This window comes from Orcinus orca, chromosome 2 (genome assembly GCF_937001465.1).
Source record: "Orcinus orca chromosome 2, mOrcOrc1.1, whole genome shotgun sequence".
In the NCBI taxonomy this organism is placed as follows: domain Eukaryota; kingdom Metazoa; phylum Chordata; class Mammalia; order Artiodactyla; family Delphinidae; genus Orcinus; species Orcinus orca.
The window spans coordinates 10,800,890-10,815,694 of NC_064560.1; the positions used below are offsets into that span (position 1 = coordinate 10,800,890).

At 38.8% G+C, this 14,805-nt stretch overlaps 1 protein-coding gene across 1 annotated transcript in view; it reads right to left on the bottom strand.

Moving 5' to 3' along the window:
• Nucleotides 1-14,805, bottom strand: part of GPR158 (G protein-coupled receptor 158) — a 325,208-nt gene that overhangs the window by 284,514 nt on the left and 25,889 nt on the right. Inside the window, exon 2 of the mRNA XM_004280961.4 lies at nt 9,726-9,831. Coding sequence (XP_004281009.2) covers nt 9,726-9,831 — 106 coding nt within the window. The remainder of the gene's footprint in view (nt 1-9,725; nt 9,832-14,805) is intronic.

Here is a 14,805-nt window from a genome sequence, read left to right on the forward strand (position 1 = left end):
AACATGATTCTTCACTGTGCTCAAGAGGGGGCTGCCAAGCATCAGTAGCCTCATTTCTCCTGAAAGCTTTGACAAGCTTCCACCATATTTTATATAATTGTAGCAGAGGGAGTGCCAGATTAGATCTGATTTGCTGTCATAATGGGATTTTTTTCCCACATAAGCTAATGATGCAAAGCTATATTTAACCCCTAAAAAAGTCACCCTCAGGCACTCACTGTATATTCTGATTGCCTCTCATATCTAGAATTGGACAAGTAGCAATTTTTCTGCTACTGAAAATGACAAAAGCAATGGTTTAATAGGTAGAGTTTATTTTTCCCTGATTGCCTCCATTACAAATTTAGCTACATACTCCAAATCTGTTCACTAACTTCATATTTCATCAGATGTTCTCTCACCGCATTGAAAAGATCAAGAAATCTAGTACTTTGAGTTCATATCCATTGTTGTATGTAAGTCAAACTCCTTGCCCCAGCCTACCCCAGCCTAGCTGCATATGCTGCATATGCCCACCTTTAAGCTCAGCCCCATTCTAACCCCTGATCATAGAGAAGTTCGGGAGTATTTTAGGTGTTTATCTTCAGCAATAGTTAGAGTTTAAAATGTATTTATATATTATCATAAACACAGTAGATTCCCTTGGCATCCCTGTACCCAGTGAGTTGCAATCCTCCATATTCACCTTAGTTTTATTCCTACATTCTGATTTGTATTCTAACTCCCTGCAAGGAATAGGTCCCTTTCCTTAACACCTGCCCCTTAACTGATGCCCAGACAATGTGTACAGCCCTCAACAACTTCTATCTAAGGAGATGGATCTTATCCCTTGGGATCAGTTTCAAACTGGACATTTCTACCATCCCAAATCACTGCCATACATTGAAACAAGAGTACCACCACTGGCAAGAAACTTCTGCTGCTGCCGCTCACACACCTGTAAGATGGAAGCCCTTGTATATTGATCCTAATCCAAATTTCTATGTGAACTTGCCGTACTCTCTTGGAAATTTGTTTCGGCCACCTGAGAGCTAGATCAGTTCTTCCTGACTGGTATACGCCTAACCAATTAGTTAAGTAAGATTCCAGCATGCCTCTTGGCTGAACTCACAAGACTAACGGTATCAGCCCATGGGCCATTACCAGTCAGTGATTCTCTCTCCAAACAACCGTACGTCACCCATAGTACCTTCCTATAGTTTAAATTCCTGAAATACCATTTACTAGATTTATGACCTCAGTCAAGTTACTTAAACCACTCTAAGTCTTAATTTTCTCATCTAAATAATGGGAATAACAATAATATGTAACTCACACTATAAGTACGAAATGGACACGTCTTGTTTTTTATTATGAAATAATTGTTTTCTTAGAGATTGAAAAACAAACTTGTATCAAAGGGATACTTCACTTTTGGCGTCTTATAGACTTTTCAGGCTTGGGCTAAAGAAAACTTAATTACTAGCAAATATTATCAAAAGTGCCTTTACCTACACTACTGGTAAGAGATCTTATGAATAAGATCTTGTAAGGGTTTTTTTAAAAAAACATTTTATGTAGTCGATAAAGTTGATAAAGTAGAAAGCTATAAATCAAGATTTAATAGATTTTTGTCTCAAATAGACAGATAAATAGAGATATAGACATGAGATAGACAGACAGATCTAGAGAAAGAGTCTATTTACCTTGAATAGACAGGATGTGCTCCCCCTTTGTACATTCTAATGCAAATACTTCAAAGGTCCCAACATTAGATCAACAAGTTCAAGAAGGTTGGTGATACAATCCAGTGACATGGAATGTATACAAAGGAGTGTTATTCAGGAGCAGATACCAAATATCATGACTTTGTCATAGTGGAAAAAATGGATTTATCTTCTACTCTAAGGTATCTGATTCCTTCATAAGCAAAAGAAGCAAATTAGAGAAAAAAATAATAATACTCCCCTATATTGCCTCCTTTCTGGCTCACATCATCCCAGATTCGCAACCTAAAGTCAATAAACATGTTTTGGCTTTTCCTTCTCACTTCCGTCAGAATGTATTAGTCGTCCATAACCATCACCAAAGTGCTTAATGAGTAAGTGGAAATCAAATCCTATAAGCTAGCTTGAATGAAGGCGCCAATGATGAATAGCAGTTTGCTTTATCATTACCATAGAGCAAAATAAGAAAATCTCAAGTTTTGCAGGCACAATCACATGCAATGTGAGAATTCAAGGTATTGCCAATGCAAGAATAGTCAGAGCATTGCCTTTGGATGGAAACACCTTTCAGTTTTTCCCTTTACAGTTTGCTAGAAGTATAAAATCTTAGGGTTGCAAAGATACTTAAGAGGCACCTACTCCAACCATATAGCCAATGTTGCATGAAGTTTTTATAAGCCTTGCAAAATGCCCTCTCTTTCTCCCTTTCCCCCAACCACAAGATGGCAATAGCCACTGGTGAACCCTTGCTCTGTTCCTGGAAACATCTTTCTCTGAACAAGAGAGCCAGCTCTGAACAAGAATTTGAAAAAGGACAGATACATGTATATGTATAACTGAATCACTTTGCTGTACACCTGAAACTAACACAACACTGTTTATCAACTATACTCCAATATAAAATTAAAAGTTAAAAAAAATTAAATTAAAAAAAGAGAGAGTCAGCTTTCCCTTAACTGACTTATTAGGCACCCCAGTACAGTTATTTTGGAATACTATTTCCTAACTCTAGTTTTGGAGCAAGTCCAGAATATCTAGTCCAAATAACTTTCAGGAGCACAATGAAAACTCTGAAAATATCATCAGTTTCCCATTAATTTTAGAAAGGACTATGTAACAAAATCAAACAAGTTAGGTCTTGACAAGTTCAAAAACAAATGGGGAGTCATACAGTAGTGGTATGCCTCTTTTGGTTAAACCTAGTAAAACGATACTTGACTGAAACAGAAGATATTTAGCCTAAAAGAAAGACTTAGAAGCAGGCTGACAGCAGTCTTCAAATATCTGAGTGGCTGCTGTGAAGAAAAAAAAAAAGTTTAACTTTATTTTGAGCAATTCCAGTGGGAGAAATCAAAAGCAGTAACTCTATATTATTATAAGGAGGCCATCTACCCAAAGAGCAGGTTGCCTCCATTAATTCAAAATATGTACCAGGCACTGTGCTAGGCACCAATGAACACCTGATCACTGCCCTACATCTTAGCAGAAGAGTGCAATTTCACATTAATCACATTTTGTATTGATAATGAGAGAAAACAGAAGTTTTACTACAAACACAGTGGAAATTTAAATGTCTAGAAGATTACCAGTATTTACTTTTCCCCATTTACTGGAAGATTTTTTCACAGTTTTCAGTGTAAAATAATGGCATTAAAAATAGCTTGCAGGTTTATCATTACTTATTTTCAACTGAGTTAACACAGTAGATCATAAGAATGATTACGTAAGCCAAAATTCATTTCAAGTTTGTCCTTAAATGTCCCTTAGTGAATTTAAAGGCAATGTTACTGATTCACCCATATAAGGAAATTCAGGCATTTCAAAGGTTTCAATAATTTGTGTGGTTTGACTACACTATAAGCTAGGCCATATTCAAGAGCCCAGCTTGTCCACTAATTGTCCAGGGTCCAATGGTTCCATGTGGTTACTATATATTTCAAATCAGGTTAATGACCTAAGGACCTGAATTCTTAATTTTGTTTAATTTTAATTGATTTTCATTTCAGTAGCCATATGTAGCTTGTGGTTCTCATACTGAACAGCACAGTTCTGGAGATAGGTGAACGATAACATATGTAATGCAGAACCTTTCTAGAGAAAAGAAGAGCAATGTTGACATTTCAGCCACAAGATGAAAACTAATATATAACGGTTTCTAAACAATTTCACTCAATCAGAAACTGAATTAAATAAAAGAGCTCTAGGAAAGTACTCTAAATCCTGCCATAGGCAAATGATTAAGCTATGTTCTGTATATAAGAGGGCTTTCAAAAGAGAATGATTAATTCCTTCTGCTTTCTTTAGATTTTTGCATTAAATTTCTTTTCTTGTGTACTAAATTATATCCTTTCCTATATTTTAACTTTTTAAAAAGATTTCTTTAGAGATTCATTGAGTTACATCTAATGAAGTAGTAAGGAGCTACACATAGACTCTCATTCAGTGCATTCAATAGAAAAGAAGAGATATCCAAAAATTGTCTTATCGCTATATAAAACCACTGGCTGAGCTGACAACAAAACCATTCCCGTGATTCTGGATAGAACAGTGAATCCGATAACCTCAAGAAGTGGTCTCCAAAGCAGAGGACACATGTGGGGAAAAAAATACTAAAAGTTCTATTTATATTTAACTTTTTTAATAAAAAAATAAGAAATAAATTTAGCTTTAGTAATATTTAAGGCTTGGATTGACATTAATGCCTTCACTCAATCCACATTTCATATGACCATAATACTGATAAGGCACCAGAGGTAAAACTGGGAGTTTTAAGACAGAAATATTGACAGTGGTTACTTGGTTCCTATATTTGCTTTCACATTTCAATGTATTACCTTTTATATACGACCATCTACATGGATTTACAGAGTATATTATTTTAAATTGTAAAATATTTCCAACTCTTCATAATAAGATGGTGTGTGACCTGGAAAACCTTTTCCCACACAAAAGATTTTCTGATTATCAGAGTGAACTACTTGCTTCTAAACTCGAAGATTAGTTATGCATTGCTGTTTACAAAAAAGGCAAATGTTCTAAATTTGCTGACCTGCTCTATGACAACTGGATGTCAGTAGTGTCTACGTAGCAGGTTTTGTTTTTTTTTTTAATATATAAGCTCTTCCTTCAAAGTAACTGTGACACTTCAATAATCCATGTGAAAGCCTTCTGAAGTGAGCATTTTGAAAATGGATATTTGGAAATATTTTCAGTGTTCTGTGGGTTTTGTTGCCAAAAACTATAAATACTCACATAGCCATACAGTTTAAACTTGGAAATAAAATTTCCTCATCTGTTTGAAAATATTCCCCATGAAAGTCTGAGTGGATTTTTAACCTATTCTTTTAAAATATTAAGATGCCCAGCTTTTCAATTAGTAGGGACCAGCTGACTTCAGGTAAGATGAAAAACTGCCAGCTGTATTTCTGAAAATAACCTTGGCAAAATTGGTAGATGGAACTGAGAAATGAACACTGTTATTTAGAAAATATAGTCAACAATTAATTTCTTCAGTTGGGATTGACATATCCTTGTGAGGCATATTTTCAACTATGACAGACACTAAAACTAAATATAAAAATAAACTGAACTTAGAGACTTCTGAATCATTGCATTACTAAGTATTAAACTAAGATTTTGTTTGTTTGTTTTTAATTTTTATTGCAGTATAGTTGCTTTACAATGTTGTGTTAGTTTCTGCTGTACAGCAAAGTGAATCAGCTATACATATACATATATCCCCTCTTTTTTTGGATTTCCTTCCCATTTAGGTCACCACAGAGCATTGAGTAGAGTTCCCTGTGCTATACAGTAGGTTCTCATTAGTTATCTATTTTATACATAGTATCAACAGTGTATATATGTCAATTCCAATCTCCCAATTCATCCCACCCCCCCGCCTTTCCCCCTTGGTATCCATACATTTGTTCTCTACGTCTGTGTCTCTATTTCTGCTTTGTAAATCGTCTATTTACAAAGATCGTCTATACCAATTATTTCAGATTCCACATATATGTGTTAATATACGATATTTGTTTTTCTCTTTCTGACTTACTTCACTCTGTATGACAGTCTCTAGATCCATCCACGTCTCTGCAAATGACTAAGTTTTTTTTAAATGATGAAGCATAATCAATCATAACACTGTCACTGAAAATTTTTCAAAAACTGTAAATCAATTACATTGCTCTCATTAAAGATACATTTATTTTCATAAAATATAATCTACATTAAAACCGTATTTCATATTTATCTCAACCCAATTAAGTTTTCTGATTTATAATATACAGAATATGTAACAAAAGATGCATATACTTTATAGCATAAAAAATATACAAGTACCATTGGTGGATGCTTAAAGCATTTTTAGTAATATAATCAAAAAGTTTCAAGACCACTGTCCTAATGTTTCCTACTTTAAATAGTGATTTTAAAAATTCTTCTAATGGAAACAAAGCAAAAGAAAACCTTTAAAACAGCAATATCAATTTATTTGAATGTTTTTAATAAACTATTCTGTAGGAGAAGATTTTGTGTACTCAAAGCAAACAATGATATGACATAGGTGAAGAATTATTTAAATGGATACTGAAAACATGATCAAGTCCAGGTAGCAGTGATCTGAATCAGTCATAAAAACAGCCAGAATAATCCTGCAATCCAGTTCAGGGTGTCGACTCAGATCTCAATTTACTATGCCCTTCAAAAAATACTTACTGGCCTCCTAGACTCGATAACAACCCAAACTTGTTGAGAATTTATTCTCCTCACAAACTATCCCATGCCTTTCTAAAATGCTCCTGAGGCTTCTCTCATTGGTTACATACCACTTATCTGTTTCCAACATCAGACTCGCTATACTAGTTTAAGATACCTTGGAGGCTGAAAAGCCAACACACTGGAAAAAAAATTTTTAAGTGAAAAGTTTGCCTCAATTATAACTTTGAAATTTGTAACTCCCTGTGGTATTTACAAGAGAAGAATGTTAAATATTGGCAAAATAAAACCCAGTAAACACGAAGAGTGTCTCTGTTTCTAGTGATGCGGATTTTCATAGACAGGCCCCTACACCCTGCAAATACGAATCGTGGAAGATACGTCCCAAAACAAGCTGGTTTACACAATGATCCTTGGGGTCTGTGACAGAAAATCTGTGACAAGGAACAAAGGCGAGCCAGTGCAGATGAAAAACGCCCTGAACAAGAGCTTTTCTTTCTGTTTCCCAAGCAATAAAAACATCAGTAGAAGTCAGTTCCTAGTCTCCAATTCACCTCACTACAGGGAAGGACTGAAAGACCACTGCTGGTCCCAAGTCTGAGGATGTGGTATGGACCGGCGGCAGGTACCTAGAGAGACCAGCACCAACTCCAGAACCTTAGAGAAGTTCCAGGCCAGCCCTGTGTCAATCAGACTACCCACCAAGGGCCTCAGGGGCCCAGCCTAAGACACCAATATCTCGACTCCCAACCCTAGGACCTGGGCAAGTAAAGGGGTCGAGGGATCCAGAGTTTTCAAAACATGCATTTTGTAGATTCAGTGTTTGTTGATGTTATTTTTTGATCATTGAACCTCTTTGTACAACATTTTCAAATGAGATTCATTGAACTGTTGGTTGTCTTACAGGGTATGTTTTTCTGGTTTTTTCCTATAGGAACTGAATAAATGCAATGCTCCCATATATAAAGCCAAAAGTTACACATTCACCCTGATCTTTGTTTACCAGAATAGAGGATAATATTTTATCTTGAAATAACTTAGCTTTATTTGAAAGCTTTAAAAAGACACAACTCTCAGAAAATTGATAATCCTGATGCAATGAAAATAAATCAATCTTCCAAAAGGCCACCCAATAAGACCATCTAGTCAAATACATAGATGTGCTATATGGAAGAAAAACAACAAGATAATTAGAGGCAAGCAGCAACTGTAACAGACTGATAAAAAAATATCTCCTTGTTTCTAGACAGACTGTTTATTGAACCACCCAGGAGCACCACTGAAACAAGGCTATACAGAAATGAGCACATACAGATCAATATCCACAATATGACACCCATGCAGGAAAAATTCTACTCTGGCTAAAAGACAAAGCTTTGGAGCTATACGCCATTGGCATGGAGATAATAATCAGGCTAAAGATATTTACCAAATCAGTAACTGAAATTCATATCTTTAGAAACGCCAGAACCATCCAAAGGGAAGTGGGAACTCAGAAAAGTTCAAAACCATAAGAACAAACAGTGAAGGGAGATGAAAAGAGGATCTTGACCTCTGTGACTTGACAAGACAGAAGCACTTCATTGACATAATTGGGTCACAATTTGGGGGCAGGGAGTGAAGGAAGTGAGGGCTGTGCAGAGGGTTGGCTACGTGGAGGTGTATGGAGATGTGGGAGTGGGGACGTGTGGGGTACTGAGGAAGAGGGGGTCATGGAAACATGGTGGGGATGTGCGATGGGCTTAGAGGGACGTGGGGGATTTGGGAGGGTTTCATCGGGGGTGGGAGGATTGAGGGATATTGTGGTGGGAAGTATGGAGGGCAGGTGGAGGTGTGCGTGGAATGTAGGGGGATGTGGGGAACTGTGGAAGATTACTTGGGTAGTGGTGGGCTGCGGGAGTATTTGGCAAAAATTCAAACTGAACATGTAGATTACTACATTTATATGAATATTCCCTATTTTAAATAAATCAAGCTGACTTTCCTCATAAATTCATGGAAAGTTGAGATAGCCCAAGTACTTAAGGTCAGGAGCTTTATTGTACATTTGTTTCAGAGCATTTGGGGACCTCAGAGATAGATTACTGAAAATGAAATGAGGATGTCATCACACGTCATCTCGGAAACTACAGAAGACAAATGACACTAACTTGAAAAGATACACGCAGCCCAATGCTCATAGCAGCATTATTTACAATTGCCAAAATATGGAAGCAACCTAAGTGTCCATCAACAGATGAATGAATAAAGAAGGTGTGGTGTGTATGTATGTGTGTGTATACACACACACACACACACACACACACACACACACACAATGTAATACTACATAGCCATAAAAAAGAATGAAATGTTGCCATTTGCAGCAACATGTTTGAACCTGGAGGGCATTATGCTAAATGTAATAAGTCAGGCAGGGAAAGACAAATACTGTGTGATATCACTTACATATGAAATCTAAAAAATACAACAAACTAGTGAATATAATAAAAAAGAAGCAGACTCACAGATACAGAGAAGAAACTAGTGGTTACCAGTGGAGAGAGGGAATGGGGAGGGGGCAATATAGGGGTAGAGGGGAAAATAGGGTTCTTATGGGATTATATGAAATCAACTGTGTGAAACTTGAAAATTGTAAAGCACTACAGAATTTAAAATTCAGAATTTCATTCAATAAAAAAAATAGTTAAAAAAAAAAGACAAGTGACAGCCTTATTTCCAGAAGTATGATCTCTCTGCCTGTCCCTTACCAACCAGAGTTCCATGAAATCAAGTATGGAGAGGAACTGCAAATTGGAAAAAACACACCAAATACACACATTTCTGTTTCAGTTTCCTGTGTACAGTTTTCTCCTTTTTTTCAAAATCTCCTAGCCATACTTTCTCTATTGCTTTTCTAGCAGATGGCAGGGTGTCTGAATGAATACTATCAATGTTTCAACAAGCATCATACTCCATAAAAATGTGCATAATTTGGTTGACCCCTCTTGGGACTGGTTTCTCACTTCAGGGCTATTTTAATTTCCAGCCCATTTTGAACAATAGGGTCAGCCCTTGACTAAAGCCAAACTTCAGACATAATTTTAGTTTCAGCCTTCTCTTAGTCCCCAAATGAACAGTTATTCTGCACAAATTTCATTTTCTACTCCTCTTTCAGTTCATTTGGCAACATTCAGACCTGCATAGGAGATTTTTTTCCCAGTAAGATGCCTCTTGTTCACCTACCCACACAAATACAATATATTCAAAAGTATTATATTTCTGAGCTTCTGATTTCAGAGAACTTTATCTCTATGTTCTTACCTCTGAATTGTTAAGGTGACATTTGTGAGTTCCTGAAAACCAGCCATCACTTGAACATTGGTCAATGTCCACCTTCTGAAGATTTATGTCAACTTTCATGACACCCCTTAAAACAGAGAAAGACAAAAAGAACAAATTAATTTGAGCCTTTACAATATCTAACTCTGTATTCTACCCTAGAAATCAGCCAAATCAGCATAAAGAATGCACTAAAATTCTTCAAATTGCCCACCCATATTCATCTAAAGTGTACCGAGTGTAGCTACAGACAGAATAGAACAGAATCATAAAGTATTAGTTTTATTAAGTCCGAAAGCAGGGACTCTGTATTGTTCACTGTTTCAGCTCCCTGGATAATGCCTGGCACACAGTAGGTGTTCAATAAATATTTGCTGATTGACTGAACTCCGGACAGTATTACTCTGGACATGGTAGCAAAGTCGACTCTGAAATAACACCTGCTCCCAGTACCCCTTCTATTAAAGTAAATTTTTTAAAAGCCCTTATTTCTTTCTACTCCTATTTCCCAATGCAGGGCCTGGGATGGGAAGGTTGGGGCAAGGGGGCGGGGGAATGAGTTAAGAGGGGAAGACAGTATCAGAAAAAAAGCATCTCTTTCCTCTGATCTTCTATCACAATGACTTTAAGCAGTTCTTTAGGTCTTCCAGTGTTACAAACGGAACAGATTTGCACCATCCACAGAAGTGCCGTTTAGTGTTTACTCTTTTAAATCTAGAAATAAAAACACTGCATTTCACTTACCCATTTGAGAAAGGTCACTAAGAAAGAGAACTCACAAATTCAGAGCCAAAAACAAAATTGCAAAGAAAGCTCCAACTTTACCTAAAATTCCTCCATATTTGCCAACCAATCTTCCTATATTTTCCTAAGATCACTCTCTCCTATTTTTCACCACCACCAGCACCCCTAGCACCAGCAGTAACAGACCTATCTGTCCTACACTGAGCTATCGCACCTGGACTTACTTTAAATGAGTATTCTGGGGACTGGCCCTGAAGCCCAAAGCTCTACAATGACTTTTTTTCACCAGGTTGAGTAAAGCATAAACACCCCACTAAAACTCGCTAAATGTAAAAACACATTTTCAAGGTCCCATGTCCCCAACTTAAACTATTTTCGTTATGATATTATTAAATATGTACAAACATAAAGGTGGGCTCAAATTCCTTATATTATAGCTTTTCTAGCTACAAAACACACAAAATAGCAAAACAAATGAAAAACTATAAAGCCAACAATTTTTAAATTTAAAAAATTAACTTAGGGCTTCCCTGGTGGCGCAGTGGTTGAGAGTCCGCCTGCCGATTCGGGGCACGCGGGTTCGTGTCCCGGTCTGGGGGGATCCCGCGTGCCGCGGAGCGGCTGGGTCCGTGGGCCATGGCCACTGAGTCTGCGCGTCCAGAGCCTGTGCTCCGCAATGGGAGAGGCCACAACGGTTGAGAGGCCCGCGTACCGCAAAAAAAAAAAAAAAAAAAAAATTAACTTAAAAACACCAATGATTATGTTTTGCTGAACTAAATTACCTCTCAGAAAAGAAATATGGTACCAACTGCTAGTTCAGCAAGCCTGTTGTACCACATGTTATGACTCATTTTTCTCATCTCTTTTCTCCTTTTAAACTACTGTGAAAGCTTCTGACAGAGTGGCTTAATGTCATTTGGGCTTCATCTAGAGTGAATAAATCATTTACTTTTTAAGGCTGCCTCTGTTCTTATTAACCTGTGACAAAGTATGTACTATGTTACCTAGTGCTAACATGCTCAAAAGAGATACAAAAACAAACAGGCACACCAAAACCTCCCATCAGTATTTGGTTATCCAGACAACCCAGAATATGTGCAAGTTCATTTTTCAGAGGATCACTGAAAGGAAGACCCAAAAATTTATCATAAAAACCTTATAAATCCTTCAGAGAAATAACCCAGTTTGCAAAATACTACTATTGTGGACCATAATTCCATAAAACAAATACTATTCATGTGATAATTAACTGAATTCCCAAGTGACCTAATGCCTTAACCCAGTTAGCTCTTTCAACAAATATTTATTGTCTGGTATGTGCATATCAAGATAAGAGATGCCATGGAGATGAACCACATAGGTCCTGCCCAAGGAACTCCAAAGGTTTAAGATGCCTTAAAAAGCATCAGAATATTTCATGGAGAACGGATACTAAATTCTGAGGAATGTGGAAAGTTATCACTTGGGGTAGAACAAGTATTCCACAAACATTGGTTGACTTGCTGTCTTCACCAACCAGGACTTCCCATAAAACTGTGTTCCATATAGGTCATGGCAATCAGGACAAGCTCACTCTGGGCTCTATTTATGGTCTTTGGAAAATAACATATTCAGTTTTTCATTCAATAAATTACTTATTGAGCACCTACTATGAGCCAAAATTGTTCTAGGTCTCTGAAATACATTAGTAAGCAGGAAAAAAAAAGTTCCTGCCTTCATAGACCTTAACTCTAGTGTGGGACAGACAAATAATAAACCAGGGCTATAATAAATAAGTAAATTACACTTCGTATTACAAACTAAAAAGTGCAATGGAGAAAACAGAAACAAAAGAAAACACCTTCAAGGAGGTAAGAAGGATGGATGGGAGTAGGTTAAACTTTTTTTAACGGGTGGTCAGGGTAAGCCTCACTGAAGTAAGATTTCTAAGTCAATGGTTCAAGGTATAATCACAGCAGATTCGTATTCACACTCTAAGTTACCAGCCATCTTCCTCAGCGACATAAAATTTCCCACTGGACTACCACTATCCACTACATTTTGGTATACTTGAACGGCTTATAAAGAATGTAAGTAGGGGCTTCCCCGGTGGCGCAGTGGTTGGGCGTCTGCCTGCGGATGCAGGGGACGCGGGTTCGTGCCCCGGTCCGGGAGGATCCCGCATGCCGCGGAGCGGCTGGGCCCGTGAGCCAGTGCCGCTAGGCTTGCGCGTCCGGAGCCTGTGCCCCGCAACGGGAAAGGCCACAACAGTGAGAGGCCCGCGTACAGGAAAAAAAAAAAAAAAGAATGTAAGTAGGAAACTAATAAAAATATGTATTTCTGTTTGTTCCACAATCATTAGTAATAATAAGGTCAAGTTTTCCTCCACTATCTTGCTACCCTTTAGGGCAAGATAATGGAAATCTCCAAATCCTCCAGAGCTGGCTCAGGGTCACGGGTTAATTTGGGACTCCAGGAGGATGCAATTACTCTGGCCCCTTGCTTGAGAAACCTGGCTTAAGAAATTGGTATCTTAATGGCTGAGAATTTCCCCCCTTAATTCCAGGTTCCTATACAGGAAACAAAAGGTCACCGCAGACTTGAAACTCAACTCAGGAAGCTCTCTGGGCTCAGAGTAAAACCGCCAAAGGTGGGCTTCCCTGGTGATGCAGTGGTTAAGAATCCGCCTGCCAGTGCAGGGAACACGGGTTCGAGCCCTGGGCCGCGAAGATCCCACATGCCGCGGGGCAACTAAGCCCGTGCGCCACAACTACTGAGCCTGGGCTCTGGAGCCCACGAGCCACAACTACTGACCCTGCATGCCACAACTACTGAAGCCCATGTGCCTAGAGCCCGTGCTCCGCAACAGGAGAGGCCACCGCAATGAGAGGCCCGCACACCGCAACGAAGAGTAGCCCCCGCTCACTGCAACTAGAGAAAGCCCACGCGCAGCAACGAAGACCCAACACAGCAAAAATTAAATAAATAAATAAATAATTTTTAAAAACCCACCAAATGTAATGAGCCGTGCGTTTAGCAGCTGGAAATCAGCGCTGACTCTTCTTCGTTAGCGCCTGGGCCTCGGTGCCTGGAGACCTACAAAGCCCTTGGGAAGGCGCCGTGACTTTCTGTGGCGGGTGGGGAAATGGAGGCCTGGGTCATTAAGCGGAAAGAGAATGCTCTCTCGGTTTGGAAAAAGCATTCAGCCACAGCAACGCAAACACTCAAACGCCGACGCACACCCGCCGGCAGAACTTGGGCCCGCGTAAAATCCCGCCGCGCCTGCGCCCTGTGTCTCCTGAGCGAGCCCCTCTGAGGCGGAAGTGCTGCTCCCACATCCGGTGAGCGGGCACAGCCGGGAAACTCTGAAGGCGCGGAAGTGGCTGACGTGTGGTGGCTTGAGGACCGGAAGATGAGGGCCGACAAGAGCCTGGTAAGTGGCAGCCAGAGAATGGAAAATATAGCAAATAACATTCCCCAAACCTTTAGGTGCTTGGCTGAGCCGCAGACTAGCGTTTTCCTCCACTTCTCTTTCTGACTCCTGAAAGGCAGCAAAAGCACCAAACAGGATTTATCCTCCAACCAAATTTGGAATTTCCCTGACGTTCTCTCCCCATGAATGGGGCTTCCGTCCTTACAGTTATCTGGTGGATAACTTGTTCGTTCTGAAACTCACCGCCCAAATCAAAACAATTGCCAAGTTCCATAGATTCTACTCCCTGCATGCACCTTGACCCTTCCTCTCCATTTCTGCTATTTCTGCCTGGTTCAGATCTTCATCTCTCAGAGAGCTAAAAAATTTTTATAATAGTTTACTAATTTGGTCCTGTCTGGCATTGCTCCAGGTGAAGATCTCGGTTTGTAGGCCCTCACGTTTATGCGGTTTAGGGTCCTTCTTTAAGAAACAAATACAAAACTATGAATATACATTTTTATCACAATATGACCTTTGGCCCTACATGCTTATGTTACAAGTGCTGGTTGGGTAGTAAGATCATTACCAGAAGGCATTTCTATACCAGAACTTAGCTATAGACAGAAGTGACTACAGACTACTTTAATATATATTACTAAATTATCGAAAACTTCCCCTTAACCAATTTCCAGTAATGCCCACAGCCTAGGGAAAATGTAATGGAGGCAAGTTATAGTAGAAAGAGTATTCAATTGTATCTTCCTTTTGCAAATTTTACAGAAAACAATTGACCACAAAATTCGTTGTTAGTGCCTATTCCAGGGCTTTAGAAAATTCCCATGCAAGCAAGGGGCCGTAGAGCTTAAGCATGAAACACTGCTGTCTGTTTAATCTTTGAAACTTGTAAATATGATCCTCACAATT